At 52.0% G+C, this 25920-nt stretch overlaps 1 protein-coding gene across 3 annotated transcripts in view; it reads left to right on the top strand.

The window, feature by feature from the left end:
* Positions 1-25920, top strand: part of ZFHX3 (zinc finger homeobox 3) — a 112864-nt gene that overhangs the window by 69743 nt on the left and 17201 nt on the right. The window contains exons 4-6 of one of the 3 annotated variants that reach the window (XM_086469184.1): positions 7519-7626; positions 19903-20036; positions 20225-20425. In XM_086469184.1, coding sequence (XP_086325310.1) covers positions 7519-7626; positions 19903-20036; positions 20225-20425 — 443 coding nt within the window. The remainder of the gene's footprint in view (positions 1-7518; positions 7627-19902; positions 20037-20224; positions 20426-25920) is intronic. The other 2 variants (XM_086469186.1, XM_086469187.1) reach the window with 2 other exon arrangements.

Raw genomic sequence — 25920 nt, forward strand, 5'->3', positions numbered from 1 at the left:
TCTCACACCCTAAAGCCCACAGCAGTGGCTGTGTGCTGCCACACAGACAGGCTTTGACTTTCTGCTTGGTGTCTTACTCTTCTCTTTCTTTAAGAAGGACGCTGGCAGATTTCACCACCACTGGCTTCTATTTTTTAAGACAGAAATTGGTTTTTATTCTAATTATCTGGTTTTGATATCATTATTCTCTTTCCTAGTGCTGCTACATTTTGTTACCAAAAGCACAAAGCCAAACATTGCATGATCTTATCCATCCTCCCCTCCTGCCCCTGACCGCAGGCACTTCTCAGCCCTGTGGGTCCTCTGGCTGGAGCTGGTAAATCAGATAGAGTGACCGAATGCAAAAATAACATCTGTTTTAGTAAAAGCATTCATATTTAAGAAGAAGAGGTGCTAACGTCTGGCAGAGGGTCATCTCATTTCTGTGGAGCAAGCAGCTTGTTTGGGAGATAACCAGAGACATGGATGTTGTTGTAAGTTTTCAGGTCTGTTCAGGGAAACTGGCCAAAAAATTCTGTATTTTTTCTTTAGAGCAGAATCTCTTGTTGAATTTCTTGATGTATTTATCTGAACACTTGCCTCTATAGTTAATTGCATAAAAGCCACATAAACTTTCCCTGCCATGAGAAGATAGGCAACTGAGGATGGCTTTATCAGCTGGGGCACACTCATAGTCAGCGTTTTCTTTTTTGTCAATGAAGGCAGCACAGATACGCTCTGCCCATGCTCTGAAATAGGCCATCTTAGAAATAAGTGTCGTTAATCCAAGATACTATTGTTTTTCTGCAGCCTTTTGTCAGATGATAGGACTCACCCACCAGCTTTTGTGTCAGGGCTGGAGCTCTGTGGCACTCCTCTCGTAACCTGTGCCTGGTGCTTTCTTTTCACTGCTTGGAGTCCTGCTTTTCCTTTCAGGGAAATGATAGGAATAAACAAGTTTATGTGGAATAATCCAGTTAGGAGCTAGCATGGAGTGTATTTGTGCATATATATGCATCCTGAATCTGAGCTGCAAGGGCAGTGACTGCCTGGTAGCCAAGGTTACCTTAGGAGACATGCCCCAGACGAGCTTGAGCTGGGTGAGAACACAAGACAGCAAAAAAACCTCTGAAAATGGATTTACCTACATTTCCATGTAGAAGGATTGTCTCATCTTCAAAGGCAGATAGTCTGCATGTCAGGGAGAGGTGAAAAACATTTTTTTTCTGTGGGGCTGGTCACAAACAAACAGTGGCATTGTTTCAGGTGTTGCTCTGTGTCCTGACCCTTGCCAGCTTCTCTTCTTCCACAAAACTGTTCAAGGCTGTGCTCTCGCTCAGACTTCAGCAAGTTGAAGGGCGGGCAGCGCTGGGGTTTGCCATCGCTCCGTTCCGTTGTGGGCCACCGACAGCTTCAGCAGCACACGTGGCTGCTCACCTGCAGCCTTGTGCACTAAACACATCCCCTGGCAGGGTGAGCGTCTCCCTGTGCAAGTGGTGTTTTGGTAAAAAACCAAAAGACAGACGTCTGCCTTGGGAGCTTTGCATGCCCCGAACAAGAACCGTGGCGCTGGCTGTGGGACTGAAGCCCAACAGCACTCAGGACCGTCACCAGCAGTGGTGCGAAAGGGGATGGGTGCGTGCTGCTGCAGCAGCCGTGCGCCTGTGCCGGGGGGCAGTGACCTCCTGCCACAGCCTCGGCAGGGTGCCCGGGACGGGTGCCTGCGTGGAGCCCGCGGGGAGCTGCCACCTCGCGCGTGCGGGGCTGGGGCAGCAGCCGGCCGGGCTCTGGGGAAGCACGTGTCCCTCTGCGCCGGGGGCACCGGTGACGTTCGACCTCCTTCCCCCAGCTCTGCCTGCGCTCTGCTCCCACGGCCGAGCATGCCTGGCGTGTGGGCACAGTGCGAGGTGGGAGCCCCCTCCCTCCCCGTGCCTCTTCCCCGCCAGGCGAGCGACCCTTTCCGAGTCATGTCATCCCACGTGGGCGCTGAACAACAGCCGCCGTTGGGACGAGCGGCATCAGGCTGTGTCCAGTGGCCCTGGCGCAGCTCGGGGGCAGCCGAGCTCCTTGTGGGCCTCCCGGGGTCCGGAGGGCATCGACACACCGTGGACCGCCTGAAGCCCCTCCGGCTCCTGTAAGGACCCAGACCATGGCACGTCTCCTCCCAGGGCCCTGGCGCCTCGCATTTAAACTCGTTTAAAGCAGTTGAACTTCCGAAACACGCTGGGCCGCGGCGCAGTGGTGCGACCCCGGCGTCAGCGGGGCAGCCGCCCCTCGCCAGCCGGCAGCTCACGGGGAGCCGGCGCGGCGGTGCCAGCACGCGTGTCCGTGAACGTGCTGTCGTGCAGCTGACTGCACACGGGCCATCGCTGTCACCTCTCCTGACGGTGTCAGCTTGCAGAAGTCAGCCAGGTCTCAGTCCTGTCTTTCTAGAGGCTGTCTTTGGCTACTTACCCTGAAAAAGGGAGCATCAGGGATTCTTTTTGTTTCAAAGGAAGGACCCTGTGTACAATTAAAACTTGTTTCTGGTAAACCTCATTCCAGGAAAGATGAGCTTTTAACAAAAGGCTTTTGACAGCTGCAGGGTATTTCATTTTTTTAATGCCGAATGAAAAATCAATACATTTTTCTAGGTTATACATATTCAGAACAGGCTTGATATTTCCATTATAATGGAAAATGGGTGTCTGCACATCTCGCCTGTCAGAGCTGCACCACCGCATTTTCCAAGCCACTGCTAAATATTTCAAACCTGATTTGATTGTGGTTCATGACAGCTAATGTTTCTCAGCTCTTGAGCCTGCCGGAGGGTGGAGAGGCAAGCGCACGCTCTTTCTCTCCCATCCCTGCATTTCCCACCCCTGAAATGCCCCTTTATCCCTTTGGATAAGAGATCTGGGTTTGTTAAGGAAAATCCGGCTGAGAGAAGGAGAGGTGAGAAGTCCTGGGCTGTTCAAGCTGGCCTGGATCCAGCCGGGATTTGTTGACTTTCCAGCACTCGAACTTTCTGGGTTTTGAAAGGGGCAGAAATGAGGCAACGTGGTCCTGTGCGATGGCATGTGGGGATTTGGGCACATTTTCAGTGTGTAACTGAGTCAGAGATTCCCTGACATCTGCAGATGTCAGATACTCGTGATTTTCCAGACTCTTCTCCGTCTCTTCCCCCCTCCCGCCATAGTGAACAGTTTAATTTTAAATTAAAAGGAAATACCACTGTCTAAAATGATTTATTCATGAAGGAAGAAAAGATTCTTCCTAGGATTTTGCATGGGGCGGATTTGGTATGTTGGAAGAGCAGGCTTCTTGGACTCCAGGTGCCCCACGGTTACACTTGCTTGCTCTTGGTGTTGACCCGAATCCCAGCGGCTTGAAAATTTCTTTAAGAAAGTTTATTGATAAAGCATCATGTCCTGGTGGATGGCACTCTGGCACGGGGACCCGTGCGCAGGTTGTGGTGTTTGTATTTCAATGGGACACAATCCTCCCTGTGCAAATCCCACAGCACCAGCTCTTGCACCTGCCCTGGTGAGCTCCCCGCGGAGACTGGAGTCCCCTTGGCCTTCATGAATTCGTAAACCCTGTGTGGTTGGAGATCCTGGAAACCAACGACACCAGTCTGGCACCTGCGTCCTCTGGGCACGGGCTGCAATAGCATCTCTGGCCTTCCAGAGCCCCTTACTGAGGTTCCCCAGTTGGGAGTCAACCCCGTCGCCTCTTACAAAACAGCCTCCGTGGCACATCCCCACACCCCTGCTGTGCTCTCCGCATGTCCTGGTCAGCGTCCTTGCCTGGCAGGGAGTCCCAGCATACTGCCGAAGTTCTGCCGGGACTTCTCACCCTCTGAACATCAGCCCCCATTGGGACACTTCCTAGGATGCAGGGTTTTAAGCTGAGTACACCTCTTTAACTACCGGTGGGAGTTTTTATCAGTCTTCTTAAGGAAAATACAGTCAAGCCATTAGGTGAATGAGTCCTAACTGTGTACAGCTTCAAGGAGATACAGTCAAACAGTAACAAAAGGGTCATGGTGGTTTGGAAATAAATCCCCTACATCTTGCTGACCACGGCCTCATTCAGCCTTTGGGAGCTGGCCACAAGGTAGCCTTCACGCTCAGCTGCAGGTCTGTCCCTAAGGGGCTCTGCGGACGTTAAGTGAAAGATTGTGGTCCGCTCTGCTCGAACGCAGCGTGGGGACAACGTGACAGCAGGATTTGCAGACAGTTAAAATGGAAGCTCAAAAGCTCCTTGTTGCATGTCCAGCAGATTGAGGAAAAAAGCAGAGCTTTCCCTACCAGGTAGGATGCTGGCCTTGTCCTCTCAGAAGGGTGCCCCAAAGAAGTGCAGGATAGATGGTTGGGTGCCATTCGCACATGCGACCTGCTATCACGCCTCAGAGCTGCCGCTGCGACTCCACAGCTGCAGAGCTGTCATCAGAGAGCGTGGGTGCAAATCTTTTGGGAACAGGAGCTCTGCTGCGTTTTATTTTCAGTGTTGGAGGATCTCGTCGTTAGAAGCTGGGTCAGATCACGTGCTTGAGCCCTGCGTGCAGCCTGTTGGAGGCTGGTTCTCAGTGGTTCAAAGTCCTCTGCAGTGCACGTAGCCAGCTGAGGAGTGGCGTGGCTGGGGACACTCTCCTGACCATCCCTGGGGTCAGCTCAAATACTGGTCGCTGCAAGATAATTTAGGCTGAGTGTAGTGAGCAGAGTTACATCCAGCCTTCCAAAAAAGTCTGCTGGAAGAGGATCACGAGGCAGCTGGGAGTTAACGCTTCCCCTTCCCTGAGTCCCCGGGGTCCGTGGGTGCAGGGAGCTCCCAGAGTGTGCCAGGAGAGGAGCAGGATTGTTCTCAGCAAAGGCCCTGGGAGCGAGGAGACGAGTAAGGACAGTACCAGGGTCTTTCCCAGCCAGTTCGGAGCCTCCCTGGGCAGATGTGTCTTGTACTCTGCTCCCTTCCCATCCTGCTTTAAAAAAAAACACTCTTCAGAAAAAATCAGCTCAGACCGGAGGGGGAAAAAGAGTTCGAAGCACGCGTATGCTCTTTGCAGCCCGCCTGCCCAGCATGGAGGTGTTTGAGCCAAGAAGGCAGATCTTGTCCCCCAAGAGACGCCGTTTCCAGGGTCAGGGCTGGGTGGATGCTTGGCACGAGGGTCTGCTGGGGGAATCAGCCAGGGCTGGTGGTGGGACAGGCTGCGGGCCCGGCGGGGCAGGAGGATTTGCCATTTGTAGCCTTGTTTTTTAATCATTTTCTACCGTTATTGGTATTCATAGCTCACATTTTTCCGGTTACTGTCAGCCTGGGCTTCCATCCATTTTAAAGAGCTATTTTTTCCCTTGTTGATGATGATGATGGTATAAAGACAGATGGTGTAACTGCTTATGAATGTCCTATTTTATTCCCCTCGAACCAGACAGTGCACTTGAAGACGTGTATTATTTCCACATGCTCAGGTTAGAGCCCAGACAGCGTCTGAGCCCGGCAGCCCGCTCGCCCTTCCTCTTCCTCCCATGCCGATGCTGACACCTCCGGGTCGCAGCCGGGAGTGCCGGCGCACCGGGCACCCTTTGTTGTGCGGCCGGGCCGGGGGGCAGCGGGCCGGGGCCTTGAGCGGGGCCGGGGGGCAGCGGGCCGGGGCCTTGAGCGGGGCCGAGCCCCTGAGCGGGGCCGGAGGGACCCGCTGCCGAGCCCGGCCGGGGGTGCGCGGCGGCCAGGGCCGGGGCGATGGGCTGTGGGTGGTGGGTGCCGGGCCGGGCTGTTCCGAGGGCCTGGGGAGCCGGTGCTGAGGGAGCGGCTGGGCCTGGGTGCGCAGAGAGGTTAAAATGAAGACTTGAGTAAAATAATAGAAACCCCGTAATGAAGGGTTTTAATAAAAACGACTAGAATCTGCTTTCTGTGCCAGCTGCCTCCGCAGAAGAGAAGCTATCTCACCCTGCGTGGCAGCATCTTGAAGGCAGCAAGGGGGTTGTGGAGGCGGTTTGTTGGTTTTTTCCCCAGAGTGGGAAAAAAAATTGTAATTTTAATTTCTGAAACGTGAATTCAGCTGCTGATTTCACAGCCCTTCTCTCCAGCAAACCTGCGCTCTCGTCTCACAAGGCAGACTGCTCACCTCACCCCAGCATCTGCAATTTGTTTCCTCCTGCATGTTGGGAGCCTTTGCCTGGCAGTGCCGCCCATCACACCTCTCACTCTGGGGTCCTGTTTACGCAGGCAAAGAGCCTGGGTTCCCTGCAGATCTCAAGAGTTTCCAGCTTTTAAAAGACTGAGAGAGGGGCAGAGTATAAATCACAGGGCTTCCACATAATACCAGTGCTGATCTCTGGCTGCTTTTACAAGTTCCTCCCTGATTTAGGTTGTCACATTCTCAAAGGGCACTGCTGAGTATCTGCAGTCGCCTAATATATATTTTTAATCCTAGAAATATTTTAATATTTCTAGCCCTGTCTTTGTTAGAGGGAGGATAGTGGGGTGGGTGCTTTAACTGGGTAGGTAGTTCAGATAAAACCTGAGAATAGCCTAGGATTTACCATGACCAGATAATGCAAGTTGAAATTATGAACTATCCTGCCTAAAAGAGGATATAATGGCTTAAAAGTACGCTTTCTTCCCAGTGTTGATGTAGCCCCCGTCAATCCCATGGTAGCCATGGAGCTGCACGCACTATACGTAAATACCCAAGGTACTGGATGGTAATGTAGCCGTTACACCCTGGTGTAAGAGGTCTGGCAGCTGCAGCTATCTCGCTCGCAGTATCCCACCTGACGAGGGTGCCTCTGAGTGGGGTTGCACCGCGCCGTGTCGACACGCTCCGTGCCACCAGCCTCGACACACCGGTGCTTTGGTTAACGGGTGGGGCAGTGGCACTTTGTGTTTTGTTCTGAGCTTTCAGCGCCTCACTTCACCGGGCGTTCTTTCTCCTTTATGCTTTTGCACCTGTATGATACTGCCTGTGTGCTCAAACTCTTCCCATGACTGGGATGAAAATAAGACCCTCAGCAGCTTCCTCCCGTGCCTTGTGTCAGGACCACGTCTGCAGAAGACAGTGCTGCTCCTTGCGTTGTCTGAGCAGAAGCAAGTGGTGGTGTTTCTGCGTGACCTTGGGGGTCTTGGTGACCAGGGTCAGTACTACGTGGTGCCGTTTGGTCCGAAGAGCTTGAGATGGGGATTAGGAGGAAGGCTGAGGCTGAAGGTGCTGGAGTCTCCAGTCAGTCCTTGATGCTTCTCTAATCCATGGCGTGGTTGGGTAGAACCTTCTCAAACCAGTCAAATACTGTACTCTACATTACACCGCAGGGGATGTCAGTAGCTGTACGTGGTAGAAGTGGGCAAAATTCTTCGTTTCATCTTCATCTCTCGCTTTTCTCCTCTGTAGTTTCTTTCCTGACCAGCTAGCAAGTAGTGTTGGGAGAACACTGGGTGACGTTCATATCTGCCACTCAACGCTTGTGCTTCAGCGTTGGCAGTTGCTCTTGCTCAGTGGCAGTTACTTGCTCTCCTGGTTTTACTTCCATTTTTATGTTACACTTTCTGCTTCTCTTGTTTCAGAAGAATCTATTGAAGATGTGGAAGGGCCCAATGAAACAGCCGCTGATGCTGAAGAGCCTGCCAAGGAGCAAGAGAGTGGAGGGGACAAGGACCAGAGTAAATGGACAGGTAGGTTTTGGTCCCTCTTTCTCTTTAAATCCAGAAAAGGAAAGTGAGAAGAGCAGTGGTCTGCAAAACTCTTTCCTTAAGTGACCGTGCCATGCAGCACTGTCAGCATGACCTACATATTGTCCCCTGTGAAGTCTTTGGGTGTAGCTTTGTGACACACTCGTGTAGTTTGAGCCGTGGTCGGTCATGCGTCCCCCCTCCCAGCCCCAGGCTGGCAGTGGGGCAGAGCTCCCTGGTGCTCAGTGGTGCTGGGCCTGACCTGGGCAGTGGGAATCGGCAGCTGGGAGGGGAGGAGGGAGAAGGGGATCGCCCCTTCTGGCAGCAGCCAGCACTTCGGGTGGATTAAGCATATCACGAAACCCCACCCTTTGTTGTTGAGACTCGAGAGACTGTTAGCCTGCTTTTTCGTCATGGTCCTGGCTCTGGTAGCAAGATTTTGACCCAGAAGGGCAGAGCAGAGAGCCAGACCCTGTGCTCGTGCTCTGTTAACTGCTCGCTTTCAGCTGGAGCCTTGATGTCCTGCAATGGAAGCTGCAGGTGTGCACCAATACTTGGGTTGTGCAGTGTAATCTGAAAGGTTTCTCTTTGCAAAATCCTTCAATGGATTCATTTTGAAGGTATTCGGTTACTCTCTCCCAGAAGCTGGTTGCTGTCTTGCAGAGGTGAGTGGGAGGAATCTTTTAAACATTCCTTGCCTTTGAGCAGAAAGTAGCTGCAGGATTGTCCTCTCTGGAGAGGGCCGTTCCCCTCCTCAGCCGGCACTTGCTGACCGCTTCAGCGTAGGCCTGGAAACGGAGGTGCTGGAGGTGGTGCTCCTTTTCCTTCACCCAGGAGGAAGCAGGTCTGACTCTCCATTTCTGTTTCTGCATGGTAGCCCAGGGGGTTTGCAGACTTACGGTTGCTTGGTACGATGCCTCTCTCCTGCACAGAGACCCCTCTCCACACAGCCTTCTCCTGCCATGTTTGTGGTTGCCTCTTAGTGAGCCGCAGCCAAAGAGATATTTCGGCTTACACAGTCTTCAGAAGGATGAAGAGCGGTCTTTCGCCTCAGTACAGTTTTAATCTCAACCAATCTCAATCTCAATCAGCTGGAAGATGTGTCCAAACAGGTGAAGAAAGCAAGCTGTGCTTCAATGCTTGTTGAAGCTCATGTTCTCGGTCTAGACTGCACTCGCTGAGGTTGCTCTGTATGTCGCTGCCCATCACAGACCCGTTCTTCAACCCAGAGATGCAGATTTTGCTTGGCTGTAGGTGATTTTTAGTCTCTTGTTGTGTGGGAATGTGTGATCCTAAGCAAAAGCAGACTTTGTGAAGTGTCACACAAAGGTGTAAGTATTATATATTTATTAAATCCCTTAAAGGGCCCTTTGCCCAAACCTCAAAACCTGATCTATATGAAAAGTCTGGTTTTGTATGTTAAAGCATGTAAGGGAAAACGAAGAACCTACTTTTTAAACCCTTCACTATCCAGAAACTCTGAGTTTGGATGGTTTTATTTCTTCATCCTGCCAGTGAAATTCCTAACCCGTTCTTGGCATTTGTCAGTCAGACAGCAGGTAAGAAATGGACAGCTTTGTCAAGTCTTCAGAGGAGAACCTGCAAAGGAACACGCAGATGATGTACATAAGCCCGCAGAGCTGTGGGCAAGCCTTGTCCAGAGCCATTGCAAGACTGAAGAGTACAGCCTCAGCAACATGTGTGCACATGCTGTTGTTGAATTCAGGTCCTGCTTTCAAACATGTAACATTACCCTGAACTTTAAAGCAAGAAAACACTATCCACTGTTCATGTACAGTCGATGCATGAAACAGGTACCACACCTCAATCTCATACTGTTTCTGCTTTTGAGCTCCCTTGAGAAGCATGGCTGTGTTGCCATCTCCTTCTGGACCTCAGACATGGAAAGGAGTGGAAACCAGGTCGGGTTATTCACGACAAGCACAGAAGAGCAGTGTCCGCGTGTGCAGGAATACCAAAACACCACGGTACAAACTGGGAGGTAACCGGGGAGGGAGACAGGCAGCATCAAGGAGGCACTCACTTGCTGCAAGAGGAGACTGCAAGAAAAGGGCTGGTCTGCAGCCCAGCAGAGAGGGAAGGCTATCAACCGTGGTGTCAAGAAAGCTGAAGAGCTTAAAGCCTTCTTTGCATTCGTCTTCACTGAACAGACTGACCGTGTGAGAGCCCACAGCAGCCCACGTCAGCGGCGCTGTGGGGAGAGCTCGTCCTCCCGCTGTGAAGGAACAGGCTGCAAAGTACTTAGTTAGGCTAAATGTTGTCACATCAGTGGCCTGCTGCTTCATACCTGGGTGGTTTGAGAAAGTGGCTGGAGCATCCCCAGACCCGTCAGCTGCTCCCTCTTGTGAATTGACAGAAGCGAGGGGAGGTACCGCGAGGGGACAGACATGGTGCTTATCTTTGACTAAAGGAGTAGCTGGGGAACCGCACACCTGCCAGCTCCGTTTGCCCCAGATTTTCCTGGGAATTGACCAAACAACTGTTTGTAAGTACTGATGGAAAGATAATGAGATGAGTAACAGTCGACACGGATTTGTCAAGAACAAATCATGTCAACACGACCCAATTTCATTCTGTGTGAAGAAGGTCCTGTTTGCAGTCAGTATCTCGTGTCTTCTCCTTAGGAAGACTTTAGACACTGCTTTTCAGGACAGTCTGAAAACAAAGTGCAAGCATTATGTCGTCGGTGAAAATGTCGTGAAATGGGTGCATTTCTTCAGCACTGGAAAGCTGTCTGTTTCGGAGCTTGGGGTGTCAGGAAAGTTGAGGAGTGATTTCAGAAAGCCTGAAGAGCAAGAAGGACCCAGGGCAGAGCATGGTCTGCATCGCATCAGCTGTGAGGAGAAAATGGAACGAATGGGCTTGTTTGACCCAAAAAGAGAAGACCAAAGGGGAGGACAAGATAAGTCTTCTTGTGCATAAAATGCTTCTGAAAGGAAGGAAATCATTTGTTCTCTGTGTTCAGGATATAGACAAGAAGCAGTGGGCTTAAATGGAAGGGAGAAGGATTGAGGTTAGATAATAAATTAAAAAAGTTCTCCTGGTACAGCTTGTGAAGCACTGGAGTAGATTTTCTGGGAAGGTTCCTCAGAGGTCTTTCAAGGAGATTAGATGAGCTGCTGTCAGGAATGAAGTAGGCACAGTTTATCCTGCATTGGAGGGACCAGCTGACCTTTGGAGGTGCCTCTGAGCCATGCAATTCTGTGAAAGTGGGAGATAGGCGAGACAGAAGTGCGGGCTCAAAGCCAGTAAATAGTGCGTTGAAGTGGAGGTGATAGACCTGTTTTCTGTTCATCATCCCGCAATTTGATCATTACGTTCCTTAGCAATTTACTCACCTTTTGTGCCTCAGTTTCTTAACTGCACACTGGGTGATTATTTCTTCCACTTCCTTAAAGATTTGTGAGATCTCTAACGAAATGTCGAGTGTGTCTCCCGAGCTCCCTCTGCACAGAGAGGCGAGTGTCGGGTCAGGGCTGTTTGGCTGCTGTACAGTCCGTACGTCCGCAAGCGGCAGGCTGCACCCGTGTCGGTGCTCGCACTGAAAGGAGAAACTTCTCTGCGTTCGTTGTAAATTTGTCAAAATGTCTCAGCTGCAAAATAAATTATCAATTTGGTTTTTTCTTTATTTTAAAACGGAATAATCTTAAGCAGAACCATTTTTTTAGGCAATACTTTCCATTAAAAATACACATGTGGAAAACTCCATCCCAAATAAGGATTCTTTTTACCTTGTTTTCCACATACATCTTTGTGGCTCCTAAGAGATTTCTGGAGAGCAGCGGCAGTGCCGTCTGCTTTCGGCAGTGCTGGCGCTGCCTCTGTTCCCCTCAGCTCCTGACAAGCAGCTGCGCGTCACAGGCACTAAGGCTCTCGTGTGACTCCTAAAGTACCGCGTGGAGAGCGAAGGGCTGGTGTTCCCTGTTTCTAGACAGGACTGCTGGCTTTCTCTTGCTTTCTCTTGCTTTCTCTTTTTCCTCTTGCTCCGGCAGTGGGATGAAGCAGCTCCCAAGCGCCGTTCAGAGCAGCCCCCTCGCACCAGAGCTGCCTCGGCCCTGCCTGCTTCACTCCTTCTGCTCCAGAGCCGTCCACCTCCATGCTGGAGACAGGAGATGCTCTTTGCCTGATGGCTGAGCTTTAGAAATTATCTCATCATGACTAACGAGAGATTTATCACAAGCAAACCAGCAAGGAGGAAAGAAGTCGTGGCTATTCCTGACTCCGTTTTTAGGGCAGGATGTAAATGATTAATATTCAACACATTGGTTTCCAGCTCAAGCCTGAGTCAGACCAGGGTAGATCAGTACGAGACTTTTGAGATTTGGGGTGGGGCTTACGTGTATTTTCTGACTGGAGAGAAGCACTTCATCCGCAGTGACCCAGCTATGAAAGAGACTTTCTTAATGCACTGTCAGTTGTATAGATGCAGAATATCAGGGTGGTTTTTTTTCACAAAAACAAGAAACAAACTCTACTTAAAATATAGATTGAAGTGAAATATTTCTAGAGGACTAGCCTGAAGGGCTTTTATTTTTTTTAATGATTTTTTTTTTTTTTAATCCATGATGCTCACCTAACAGAGCAATTAGTGCAATGGAGCGTCCCTGATTCGAATCCGTGGTAGATTGCTATTAAAGGAGGTATTAATGGGCTGCCGAGAGCTGGGAAATTGTTGCAGAAAAGTGTGTTTATGGAGTATGGTGCTGGCAGGCATGATTTCAATCGGATTTGACATGTTTAACATAAATGTATACTGCACAGCTCCTGCAGTTTATGAATAATTCCTACAGGCCCACTGCCTTTCTAATTACTGAAATTGAAAAAAACAGGTCAGGCACATCCTGACGGAAATCTATTACTGCCCCTCCCCCCGCTGCTGCGTTTTTCTGGTTTTTTAATATATGGCGTTTGGTGAACACTTAATGGCTGGGATATTCTGTGGACCAGAGTAAAGACAAGGGCGAGAGCAGGCTGGGAGGAAGGGGACGAGGGGCACGACGGAAAAAGCTCTCAACCCCGGCTTCTGTGCCAAGGAGCCCTGCGGAGGGGATGGGAAGGCTGGCTGCAATTGTGCTTTTTTCCTGAGTTTTGCAAAGCACAAAAGGCTCCCGGGCACCAGCTCAAGCCCAGGAAAACGGCCAGGCCGGGTACCTCCGTGCCACGGCTCACCAGGGAGGCTGGGCTCGGAGCGTGCCTGGCTCCCAGCAGCGCCGCGGGTGCTGGGTTCCTGATCTCCGGGGGGTGAAGGGAGACGACGGCCCAGCGGCGGCTCTGGGAGGACTCTGAAGGCCCCTCGGCCCATCGCCAGGGCAGGCCATGGGTTCCTCCGTGGGCTCTGCCTCCTGCCTGGAGCTGGCCGACCCCGGGTGCCGCTCCGAGCCACAGCAGTGCCGCCTGTCAGTACTTGAAGGGGGCCTGCAAGAAAGGTGGGGCAGTCTTCTTAGCAGGGCCCGTTGTGGTAGGTTTTGAACTAAAAGAGGGTAAGTTCAGACTAGATGTAAGGAAGACATTTTTTACAATGAGGGTGGTGAGACACTGGCCCAGGCTGCCCAGAGAGGTGGTAGAAACCCCATCCCTGGAAACATTCAAAGCCAGGTTGGACAGGGCTCTGAGCAACCTGGTCTAGTTGAAGATGTCCCTGCTCGCTGCAGAGGGGTTGGGCTAGATGGCCTTTAGAGGTCCCTTCCAGCCCAAACCATTCTGTGACTCTGTCCCCAGTCGCCCTCTGTGCAGCGTCCTGGCCTGGCTCTGCCAGGCTCACCCCGTCCTGGCCCCCTCCACTCCAGTGAGGCTGTTGAGCCCAGCCACATGCTCGGTGTCTTTGACTCTTCCTTGCGGTCAGCCTGATGGTTTTTATGACTCTTTTTCTGAACGTTCTTTTCTGTTCATACCTAGAGGAGTCTGGCTACTTGAAAAATAAAAAAGCAGGAAAAATGCCAGTCTGGCCCAAGTGGAACAATTGTTGGCTTCTGGCTGGGAGAAATGGTCCTGCGTGCCCCCAAACTGGAGCTGGCCCTGCCTGCCTGCACGGCTCCCTGCCAGCTCTTGGCTGCCTTCACCAGCTGCTGATCTTGAAAGCACGTGTGTGTTGTGTTCACCACAGCAAAACCCGGCTGCTCCCTCCCCAGCAGTGGTAACACACGCTAAAACTGGCCCGTGCGGCAGTCCCTGCGTTCTGGGGCGTCCAGGAGTGCGGAGGGGCCGTCTCGGTGGTGCTGCTGGGTGAGTTGCTGTGCTGCCGCAGAGCCCGCCCGACCCCTGCTTTGGTATTTCCACTCATGTTCCTCAGTGAGCAGTTCTCTGCTGACATCTCTCTGATCTCCACTCTCTGTGTTCGCTCTTTCCTCACCAGTAGTTTCTGCTCGCCCGATAGCTATGTGGTGCCCGGCAGTGGTGGCGATCCCTTCTTGCTGGCTTTAAGGAGTTAGCAGAGTTACTGCCGTTTAGACCATCTCCCAGGCTCAGCTCGTTGGTTTAATAAATTAGTTGGTATGGACTGTCATGGTAGGTTAGTTGGAATGTTTATTCAGTTGAATTGGGCAGCAGTGTTCACCCAGGTTGATAGCTGGCTCAAGAATCTTATGAAATGGGTAAATATAAGAATTATTGCTTGTTTCCTTTCAGCCACTTTCTAATGTAAAAAATGCCAAGGTTTCCCACGGTTCTAAAGGTACAATCTTAGATGCCATTGCTGGAAGAAAACCTGCAGAGTTTAGGGTGCCACTTTGCAGAGGTGGGGTCACACTGGGCACAAGATGGGGTGATTTTCTGTGTACCCTGTCTTTCCTTCTGCCCGGTGTGCGTCTCTGAGCAGCAAAGAGGGAGCTGTCGCTCCCAGGGCAGAGAAACCTCCCAGCTTCAGTCCAGGCCTTTTCTTTCGGGTGCATTTGCCGGAGCGTTTTGCTACATGTGTGCCAAGGTCAGCTTCTGCTGTGGCCGCTGCCCCGTACGTGTCTGCGCACCTGAACCCTCGTGCCGGCGCGGCAGGGCTGCCTGCGGCTGCGTTGCTCACCGACTCTCCTGCGCCCTGGTTGGGATTCTCATAACCTTTGTGACTGATCCGTAGCTTTGTGCCGTTGCTCCAGTATCTCGCCCAGCCTGCGCGGGTCCCGTTCCCTCTGGTTGGCAGCGCAGCGCCGCGTCCGAGAGCAGCACGGGGAGCGGCGCAGCTGCCGGCAGCTCCCAGGGCTCCGTCAGGAGCCGATGGGAGATGAGCTGATCTGCGGGGCCGCGGGGAAGATCTGTGGTGCTCGTGATGACAAGCAAAGCGCTGCCTCCACGTGCCCCATGTGCTGCCTGGCGTCTCACCGCGATGATTTCTGGGTGTTCTGTGTTTGTACAGAGCGTGGCAGGAAAGTCTGGTGGTGGCTGGGGCTTCTGGGTACTGTAATATGAATATTTAATAGTAATTCAGTGGTTCGTACTCACTGCAGGCTGGAAGGTATGACACAGCATTAGAAAAACAAATTATTTGACCGTTTTCAGGGCCACATTTCTGAAAGGCAGCAATAAAGGTCTGGGTACAGAAGTGTGCTTGCAAATCTCTGTCTATTTACTTCTGTCTATCATGCGATCGCGTTATTTATCAAATACAGAGTTGAAAAAATACTGTAGAGCAACAGGCAATATACAGGCCTGTTAGTATGGCTACAACATCTTATTAGAACGAGTGGTACCTTCAGGGAATAAGGAATGTAAACAGACAGTGTTTCAGAAAGAAACGCTCAGCCGTGTGTTACAAGACACGCGGTAACGAAGGGGCAGCGCTGCAGCAGTGCCGCACACCCCGGTGCCCTTTCGGGGAGGCCTGCACAGGGCTCTGGCCACTTTTGTGTCACTGCAGACTCCCGGTGGAGTTACCTTCTCAGAGTTGTTCTTGCTGTGTTAGTACAAGTTGTGAGTTTCAACTGCCTGCCAGGGCAGCTGGGACCAGAACTTTGTGTGCCGCTGGTACCGAGCTGCGCGGGTGGGTCGGGGCTGCGGGGCCTGGCCTTGCCCGTCCCCCACGTTGGAGGCTGCGTGGGCATGGAAACAGATAAAACAGTCTGCTCCAGCCTCAGGGTTCCGGGAGGAAAACCACAGCCGCTCTAAGGGTGCTCCTCGGCGAGACCTGTGCCCGGGCAACGGCTGCCGCCATGGGCATTCCCAGCTGCAGAGCTGTGCGGGCGCGGCGGGCAGGTCGGTCTGGTCCAAGGGCTCGTGATGCTGAGTAATTGCTCCAAGAAAATGTCAGGGGAGGTTTGAGGAGGGAGGCACCGCCAAATATGGAATTTTACTTTCCATCAGGCAGCGAAAACACAGTTCCCTGGTCCCGCTGAAAACTTTTTCCCAGGCCGGCTGCTGAACTTAGTAGGAAGGGATATTTTTCAGTAGGCTGGGGGCGGGGAGGGTGTTGTTTTTTAGATCAATGGAGATAGCAGAAACCCCACTGTAAATTTCTAGGGCAAGTGGCAAGCTGGTTTACGGAATGCAGGGAGATGAGAACCTCTGGCTTACGGAAAGCAGCATGAATTAATAATCATTTAATTGGCTTCTCCATTATGTTGCTGGGTTGGGAGATGGAAGTTTAGATGAAGGGGCTGTCAGTGGTACTTTAGCTAAAAGAATCTGATGGCTGGGAGGTGGGGTGTGACTCCCTCCCCACCAGGATGCGGAGCAGATGGCTTTGGGGACCCTGGACCTCACAAAGGGAAGGATCCCCACTTCCATCTCACCTCTGAAATAACGCCTGGCAGGATTCCTCCTCCTCCTCCGAAAAGCAGAAGCTGCCGAGGAAGAGTGAGAAGAGAAGTAGGCGTCTGAGAAGTGCTGTGGCGGGGCAGCACGCCTGCAGCAGCGCCGTCCCGTTGCACTTGGCTTTCAGGTACATTTGTTAAGAAACGCTGATTTTTCTCTAAGGTCAGCGAATCTGAACTAAAGCCGTTTGAAGAGTGAAAATAATCGAATACTGACTGATACATGGTCGTACATCGTACTTTAAACCCAGATTCCTTTTGCTTTCCTGCGAGGCCTGGACCTCCAGGCATGATGTTGGACGCGGTTGGGGCACAGGCGTTGTGCTCCACCTTCGCTGGTGCCGGGCTGCCGTTCAGGGCCATGGTCCTTGTGGCATTTTCAGACGGGGACGTTTTGTCCCGTCCACTCCATGCAGATGCGAAGGTCCTGCGCAGCTGCCGGAGAGCTCTGCAGGCAGGCGCCGAGCTGCGTGTCCTCATTTCTCCAGGCAGAAGAGAGATCTTAATTCCTCTGATCTGTGATGTGGACTGAATGTGTCACTTTGTGTGTTTGGCTGTTTATCAACAATAAAGTTTGGTCTCCGTCTTAAAATTCCCACTTGAGCTGTCAGCTCAGAAAACAATACTTAGAATAAATATTCCGTATGCATTTTTTAGAACTCTGCAACAAGCCAGTTATTCGGGGGTCTGGACAATCATTAATAATTCTGGCTTTGAAGGATTAAAGTTATGAGTTGGATCAAGTGCATTCAATAAAATTGGGCACTTTGGAGATGGTAAGTAAAAGAAATTTTAATTACCTTTTACTTTTCCCTGATTCTAAGCAGGCTGCTTCCCGGTAGAAAGGAAATGAGAAAATACGGCATCGCAACTCCAGAGGTTACAGCTAGTGTTCAGCAGCTGCGGGGTAGTTGGCAGTTGGGTTGCTGAATTTAGTTGCTGCATCCAAAAACATCACATCGGTGAGCTCTAGAAGCAGTGCACGGTGAAGTCAGTGGCAGAGGATGAGGACCAGGGGCTCCCTGAGCTTCTCGTGACCCACTGTGCCAGTGCAGATCCTACAGCCGGTGAGGCACCAGGGGGTTTGTAGGTGTCCATAGCCCACGTTGTAGGAGCTCACCTGGGCTTATTAATGCAATCTTGTAGGTATTTCGTGGTTCTCACTCTGTGCCAAAGCTGAAAGCGTTGTCATCCTTTATTTGGAAAGGTGACCCCTATACACAAGCAGAAGTTTCTCCAGTCATCCTTTTCCTCCCTCACATCCCGGAGCTGGCAGTGCCAGCACAGCTCACTGGTGGTTTTGTAGAGCAGATGGCACCCGAAGGTTTGAAGTGGTGGTTGTCAGATACAGAGCCCAGAGGGACCCAGCCCGGACCACATAGGAGACACAATCACCATCCAGGGCAGAGAAGTCTAAGGGGACCCGAAGTCGTGTCTGGCATTGTCATCCCAGCCTGGTGCAGGGCTGGAGCAGAGCTCGCGTGGCTGCGGGACCACGCGGCAGAGCTGGGGTCTCTGGACGCCAGTCCCAACGCCGGACCGCCTGATTGGGGCTGACACTTCGGTGTCCAAGGTCACACCAAGGAGTGGACGATGTCAACAGCAATTAGCCTCCGTATCGGGGCCACTGACATCACGCAAGGCTTGGGCAGGGCATTTTAAGGCAGGATGGGCTCTGCCTTCCCGCACCCCGCGGGAGGGACAGCTTTCCTCAGCGGAGGAGCAGCGCAGGAGGGGCTGGAGTGCTGCGGGGTTTCTCCAAGCACGTTTTGTTAGTAGGAAGCGAGGAAGGCCAGCTTTGGTCCTGTAGACATCTTTAATGACTCCCCAGTTCTGAACCCCAGGGAGGGTCTCGGGTTCAAGCTAGCAGACCGACCTGAGAAGCAGCCCATGGTTCTGCGCAGGGGGCAGAGCGGGATCTGCGCTGGTGTCCGTATGTCAGCACTGACAGTGCAGACTTTACACAAATAATCTGTGTGGCAGCACAGTGGGGTCCTGCGGTTTGGTTCCAGGTACAGCCAGGACTTCACAGCCGTGCACGGAGGCTGTGTAACCAGCCAGGGCTGAAATGCCGGGCATGCAGCAGGTCAGCGCTGCGGGGAAGGAATTCAACTCTAAGCAGGCTTTGGTATGGCCCGTCTACCAAGAGAAACTCAGTAGCACCAGATCTCCTCCAACCCCTGCCACCCTCTGGCAGTGTTGTTATCTATTTGCAATACCCGTTTTCCCTCTCCTGGAAGTTACTTTGCGTCTAGCTGAACGCTTAGAGGTGGGGTCTGGCAGGGAAGGCGGTTAGAAATGGGGATTGTATTTCATACGGTGATGGTACCTGTCGAAATGCAGCTCGTACCAGTGAGCGGAAGGATCTTTGAGAAGGAAGCAGTTTGCCTGAATCTTACCCTGGCAGCATCTTCTGAAACAAGGAGCGGATACCAGCGGGTTCACAAAGACAATAAGAGACAAGGGGAAGAGTATGGGGGGACCGGTCTAAGAATGCTACAGTGCCTTGTTAATCGGCAGCCGATCCATCATATTAAATATCCAGCTGTCATATATTACCTTTCAAGTGAAAATGAATAACTCCCATTAAGGGCGAAATGGGTTTGAAGTCGATTCGAGACAGATTAAAGTACTGTTATGAATGTGTGTTCGGGGAGGAGGAGACGGGGGCTGTGTATAATATACTTGTCCTTACAGTTTTTAAATAATAGATGTCCCACAAATTTATGTACTGCAGGCTGCCAGGGTTCGGGGGAGGGGTAAAGGTCAGGGATGTGCTTCTCGGAGTGCCGCAACTTGCAGAGTGTTTTGCTGTTGACTCCTGGGCTCATTTGCCTCCTTCGGTTTTCCTGAAATAAAGTCACCTTTCCTCAGCTTGTTACGGTGTGAGAATGGCCGAGCCCCATCCCAGCGCCGGTGTAGGCTGGGTCTCTCTCTGCCACCGCTGGCTGGGAATTGCCCTCAGACGTAGACTCTTGCCCGAGGCACGTGGGCTGAGCCGGCCGGTGCTGTCCTGGCAGCGTGGCGCTGCTTCCAGCGCGGAGCGCGAGTCAGTTGGGTTGGCCACCACAGCTTCCAGCTTCTCCAAGACGAACATAATCCAGAGCGTTCACAGGCGAAACGTCCTGGGTGAGCCAGGAGCATGAGTTCTGCCCTGTCGAGTCAGCCTAGCTGCTCGTGGAGGTGGCACATTGGCCTTCACATCTGGCCAAGCATTTGCGTGTCCAGTGTCAACACAAGACCCTCCTGCCCCCAACAGGTTGTAAGCAGCCTACAGAAATAGCTGAGATTTCTTTGCATCTAACTATAAATGCCACGGTTCCCTTACTATGGAGGATAATCAAGAGTGAACTTACTTTGGCCAGGCGTGCTTTGTAGGGTATAAGTTAGGCCACAGACTCATCCTCCTCCGAGTCCTTGGTATGTGTTTCAAGCAACAGCAGCAAAGTAAATGGAAATACTGTCTTAGTCCAACTGAAGCCTCTTTGGGGATGCCCTGATGTAAATCTCTTTTTTTTTCCAGCACCAGGCAGCCAGGCAGAGAAGGAGCTGACAGAGCCTCCAGCGTCCTCTAAACGAATATCGTTTCCCAGCAGCTCTGAGTCACCTCTCCCGTTTAAATGGTCAAAAACTTCAGAGGAGGCCAAATCAGAGCAGGTAAGGAAGAGGAACCCATTTTTTGGTGCATCTACAAGCAGGTAATTTGTTTCATACGTGCCAAAAGCAAATCATAAAATAGGAGAAGGAGGATCAAAGGCGGTAACTGGTGGTAGGAGAAGGCATCGAATTGTTAAAGTCTAGCAGCAGCTGTAACAATTGCGTGATTCATTTGTCTTGCTCTGCAGATGTATCAGTGTCCATACTGCAAGTACAGCAACACGGACGTGAACCGGCTGCGGGTGCACGCCATGACCCAGCACTCCGTGCAGCCCATGCTCCGCTGCCCGCTCTGCCAGGACATGCTGAACAACAAGATCCATTTGCAGCTGCACCTCACCCATCTGCACAGCGTGTCGCCTGACTGTGTCGAGAAACTCATCATGACGGTAAGTGGCGGCGTAGTCAGGCGTGTCTGCTGCCCTCCTGGCAGAGGCGAGGAGTGAAGGGATGGCCTGACCTGCGTGGGCTGACTTGGCTGTAGCGGGCAGCTCCTTCATCTGTCAGGGCTCTGGCATCCAGGTCTTTCCCATCCCTGTATGTTTTGTCTGCAGAGACTATCTGGTCCCTGCTCAAGCACTGTGGAAACTGGCAATGTTTCGGTGTTGAGTAATTTTCCTGTGAAGAGATTAGAATAAATACAATTTCCTTTAACTACTGAGGTCATTGCATGGGGATCGCATTTTGCTCAGAAGCTTCTGGGAGATGCAGTAGCTGATGTGCTGTGCTGCTCCTGTTGCAGAGAGAAAGTGCTCGTGTGTTGATGAGCACTTCCCAAGACGGACAGCCAGGGTGATTAAGGTAACATTACAGGAAATTAGATACCAGGCTTCTGCTTAAAATATGATTTTAAGAACCAATAGAGTAACTTCCCTTGGCAGTCTCATCTCGTGGAGGAGAGACAGTCCTATTGTGCAGCCACGTTCTGTGCTTTGTCCACTTAATGAGGATCATTGTTACGGTTGTCTGAGATAAGTTGGATCCGTTACTTTCGCGAGGAGTCGCTCCATCCAAAATTACAGTGCTTTTGTTGTGTAACAATTCCCTGTTTTCAGGGTAACCTGAACAAGCAAGGTATACGCTGCTGTTGGCCCAAGGGAGGTGGAACCTTACGGGACTGTTGAACACTAGAGCTACTGTTTCAAGTGCTGTTTCTAAATGTTTGGAAATGCGTTGTTTTAAATTAAAATTTAAGCATAGGCAAATAAAAGTCTCTGAAGTAGGAAGTTAGCCACTGAAGTGTGGCGTGAAAGTTCACTAGATGACGTTAACTGGCTTCATGTAGAGCTCAAAACTTGTAACGGCTCCACTTGTCGAGCTCTTTGTCAAACACCGTTGTGCCTGTGTATGGGTTGTCATTGCTGTTGCTCGTGCAGCTTCTGATGGGGAGCAGAAACTTCAGACAGCAGACTGTGGCTCGGCACAAACGTGTTTGCACCAGGCTCTTGTTGTGCCCTGCGTGCTTGTTCTAGCAGCTGGCGTGGGAATCCTGCAACACCATCTCCAAGGAGTCGAAATTCATCTAACTGGAGAGCAAGTGCTTGGTGAGAAGAATTAACAGCGCAGTGTTCACGTTCTCATTTGTGAGACCTGGGCTTGTGCCCTGGCTTGTTTACCCCACAGCCGCTGACCCAGAGTCTCTGCTGCTTCTGCTGTACGCGTGGAGTGGTGTGTGCGGCTGCCAGACCTCTTCTGTGGGACTTCTACGTACTGTCACGGTGCAGAAATGCTTACTCCACTCTCCAGCTCTCAAGCACTTGCTTCAGTAAATAACATTCTGAGTCCCAGAATGTTTCTTTCATGAATTCCCTTTTCATAGATTTCACATGAGTGTGCCTTCCCATTTGCTAGTGTCAGTTTAAGATACAGGTAGAATTAATAAGGCACATTTTCAAAAACCCTTCTAAATTCACAAATGGGATGTATTGTCAGATTTCTACACTATTTCTTTGGTATAAACTTCAAGGAGAGGTTGTGTCTACATTTAAGAACTTGTCATCAAGTATATAAAATAAGTGTTTATTTTGATTCCTTTCGGTTCTTTCTCTTTGTGATTTTTTTTCCTTGCACCCCATTTCTGCTTGTTTTCTCCCTCCTTTGCTGATTCCTGACAGTGGAGGTGAATAATGCCAAATTTGTTGTAATACTTATGTTCTGTATCAACTCCCCTCCTGTGACATCATCTGAGCAAGCACATGCAGCGTTGCCCATCTTTTCTCTTAGAATTCTCTCATCTTCCCTTTCTGTCACCCTTCCAGTCCTCTTGTGGCTCCTTCTCAAATGCCTTTATGCTTTTTATCTTCCTACTTTGCTTTACCAGCTACCTGTCCTCTCACTTTTCTGCCCTCTCTCTCGGCCCCGTCAGGCTGCTGCTGCCGCCCCAGCAGGCTGCAAAGGCTCGCGGTGGCCACTGTTGGACCAGTGCTCCAACCACCCGCAAGAACCATGTGTGCCCCATGGTTTACACATGGTAAAACCCCATTAAAAATCCAGCCAGGCTGACGGGTCCGAGCACTCTGAATAACAAAACAGAGCGAGGCAGGGGAAAAGAGCACCGGCAGTTCACAGCCGTGCGAAGCTGGCCGTGCCCACGGGCTCCAGCGGGGCGTAGCTCTGCTCTGCCAACCCCTCGTGCACCGGGGTCAAGGAGCTGTCCCGTCCCAAAGACCTCGGTCTCTGTGACCTGCATCCATTTTGACTGATGGTGCTTAGGTGCGTAAATACTGTCTTCTGAGGGTTTGAACAAATCTTGTTAGCTTCTGACTAAATTGATGGGAGACATTTTGATGTTAGAAGAGCAGTGAGCAGAAGCCGAGCCCCTTTCTTAGGCCGGCAAGCGTAGCCAGTTTCCTAGGGGTATCTGTTAACGCGGATGTGAAACGGCCCGTTTCTGAGCTGGGCTGTCGGCAGAACGCGCAGTGTGGAATGGGTGCGGTTGGGCTGGTCCATCCTCGGCCTGAGCAGGTCTGTGGGGACACTGCAGAAGCCACTCATTAAGGAGCTCGGGGCGCCCCGCAGAGAACGTGGCCAGAGAACTGCCGTGCGGTGGAGGACAGTCCCCTTAGGTGAGCGTCTGCTGTGCTGGAGCTGCGGAGAACTGTGGAGACTGGCTTAGCTGTGAAGCTCAACCTCGTGCTTGTTTCTGGCTTTTCCACCTTGCCGTTGCCACTGGCCCTTTGGTACCCGGGGATGTGTCTGGAGAGGAAGATTGCCTCTCCTGCTTCAAGTCAAATGGCATGTGGGTCAAGGAGGTGGTTCTGTTTTGCATTAAATGACAAATATGTTGAGACATCAGTATGGCTTGTGCAGAATGCGGCAGCATCAAAGGTTCCTGATTTTCCTCGTTCTAGCTGAGATTCCTGTCTCAGTCCGACACATGAATCGGGTCTTGGTGCCACCGCGAGGGAATCGCAGTCCAGTAAATGGGAGCCAGGTCCCTTTCGACACAGTGTCTTTGCGCTCGGCGTTTGGAGGAGGCTCCAGTTAATAATACCTTATCAGACGCCTTTCAGGAACCTGCAGTGTCTAATATGTCTGTTGCCATAGTAACAGCGGCTTGCTTGTGCTCAGCATCTCAGAGCTGGCTGGTCCGTGCCCGTCCTTTTCATATCAGCGAGCAGCCGGGCTGGCTGTCCCACGGGACACCCGGGTCCTCCCCGCTGGGACAGGGGCTGCGACGGGGGCCGGTGGGGCTGCAGCCGCAGGCTGAGGGGAGAGGAGAGCGCTGCGTCCCTGCACAGCATGGGGGCCGGGGCAACCCCGTGGGGCAGGGGCTCCCCCTGTCCGCCCCCCCCCCCCCATCTCCAGCAACTTCCCTTCCATGGGGCTGGTGAACGAACGTGGCCAAGTTCATTCTACGTAGCGTTTCGGCTGCTCTAAGCAGGTCTAATCGCCATCTTTCCACATAACAGCCTCTTTGCTAATCTTGGGCCTGCACCGCTTCAGCAGAGAGCCCCTTAATGAGGGTGAAGTGCAGTTCGCCGGCACAGTCGATTGACAAGACTGATGGGCTCAAGCCGGGAGAAGGGACGGCTTCCCGAGAGCCTCCGGGAGCGGGGAGCTCTCCCTCCTCCCGCGGCTGGCTTTATCCTTCTGCACATTCCTCTCCCATCATTTTTGTTGTCAGTTTTCCCTCACTCAGTTTAGGGCGTCTTCCCAGTGTTTCAGCCGTCTTTCTGTCTTTTTCTTTTCTCCCTTGCTCTGAGAGCAATTCTTGCCCGTCCCTGCCACCCTCACTTCTCCTTCTTCCTATCTTTACATTTTTTCCCCCTTTCCTATTGTCTTTCGTTATTGCTCTCTCCCTTCTGCTGTCATTCAATTTTTCTCTCTCCCTCCTTCTCGCCCCCTCTCGCTCCCCCCTTTCCCTCTCACTCTGTGTCTCATTCTCCATCTCGGATGAAGGTAATGAAAATAATCGGGCTTCATTAATTCTGAGCCCTGTGAGATGATAGCCATTTGGAGCCATGTTTGCCAATTAGATGGTCTAAATTAGAAGTGACCTTGGTATACTGCCATCGCTTTGCCTCTCTGAGTCTAATGAAGCTTTTCACTCCAGCACCCTCTCTCTCCCTTTGTAATGGAAATTACCTCCTTTGTCTGGTTCGGGAACCTTGCATTGCATGTGTACTTCCCCCTGGTTGCATGGACATAGGGATAGTAATGTATCTCCTCAGACCCCTTCTAGAGATTTTCTTTTCAAAGCTGCATGATTTCAGCATTTTGGGGCATTTACGGAGGAACTGCACAGACTGTCCACGTGTTTGGTCACTCAGTCTGGAGGAAGGTCGGAGCAGGCAGAGCCAGCGCACGAGGGGAGCTGGCTGTTCACGCTGCCCAAGATTAATTTTTCGGACGTGCCAAGAATATGCTTGTGTCACGCTGCCGGGGCCAGCACAGGAGGGGTGTTGCAGCTCTGAGCCTCCGGCCCGTGCTGATAAGCAGCTCTGCAGTTCATCATCTTAAAAATCTGGCAGATGCGGTAGGGGCAGGAGCCACACTTGTCACTGCTCTCGGTTGTCACCGGTGAGGAGCGGCCCCGCGGGTTGTTCTCCAGGCTGGTGACAGGTCTGTAGGTGTCTGGGTGTGTGTGATCTGCTGAGGAGACTCATGGGGCAGGGAGGCAGGAGACATGGCGTGTCAGCCCTTGGGCTTTCTGTAACAGTCACTCAGTGGACCACATTGTCTGTAGAAATGGCCATCAAATTGGGGTGCCCGTGCATGTCAGTGGATCTCGTCATCATAAAGAAGTTCTGTCTGCTTAAGGGGATCTGAATTTCTTCTGAAAGGGAGGGTCCTTGGAAGCGGAGAGGCTTGTCCCGACAACTTTCCTTTTCCTAAGGCAGGTGATTGGCTTCTCTGCCGTCTGCTCTAGAGGCAGGTTCTCCAGCCAGCATTCCCCTCTCCAGTGCAGACCACAGCGGAGATGTTTCAAAGTGGGGCACAGGAGGGCTTGCCACAGCCTGTGGCCCAGACTTCAACAAGCAAGTTCCCCACCCCACCGAGTGGGACAGGGATGGGGACAGGGACAGGGACAGGGACAGGGTGGTCAGAGCAGAGGGTGCGCCCTGAGTGCCTGCTGCAGCATTAGGGGTTTTCTTGGGGACACTGACTCCAGTCCTTGAAGTACCGATAAACAGAACCCCATCCACGTGTTGGTGTCCGAGTGCCGGGCTGTCAGAAAGAGCGGGCAGGGGTGAGCTGCCGATCCCTCCCCACCTCCCGGGCTCGGTTGGATGGAAGGGTCAAGAGCAACGCAGGTGGAGGGGACCGTTTGCCTTCTGTGCGATAACGGCCTCGAGGAGGCCTGGGACGAGGAGCAGTGGGGGGACGGGCGAGCTCAGGGCTGAGTGCCGAGGTGGACCCGGTGTCACGGCAGTGCTGCCAA

The sequence above is a fragment of the Leptosomus discolor genome, chromosome 8 (assembly GCF_034619465.1).
Source record: "Leptosomus discolor isolate bLepDis1 chromosome 8, bLepDis1.hap2, whole genome shotgun sequence".
Taxonomy (NCBI): domain Eukaryota; kingdom Metazoa; phylum Chordata; class Aves; order Leptosomiformes; family Leptosomidae; genus Leptosomus; species Leptosomus discolor.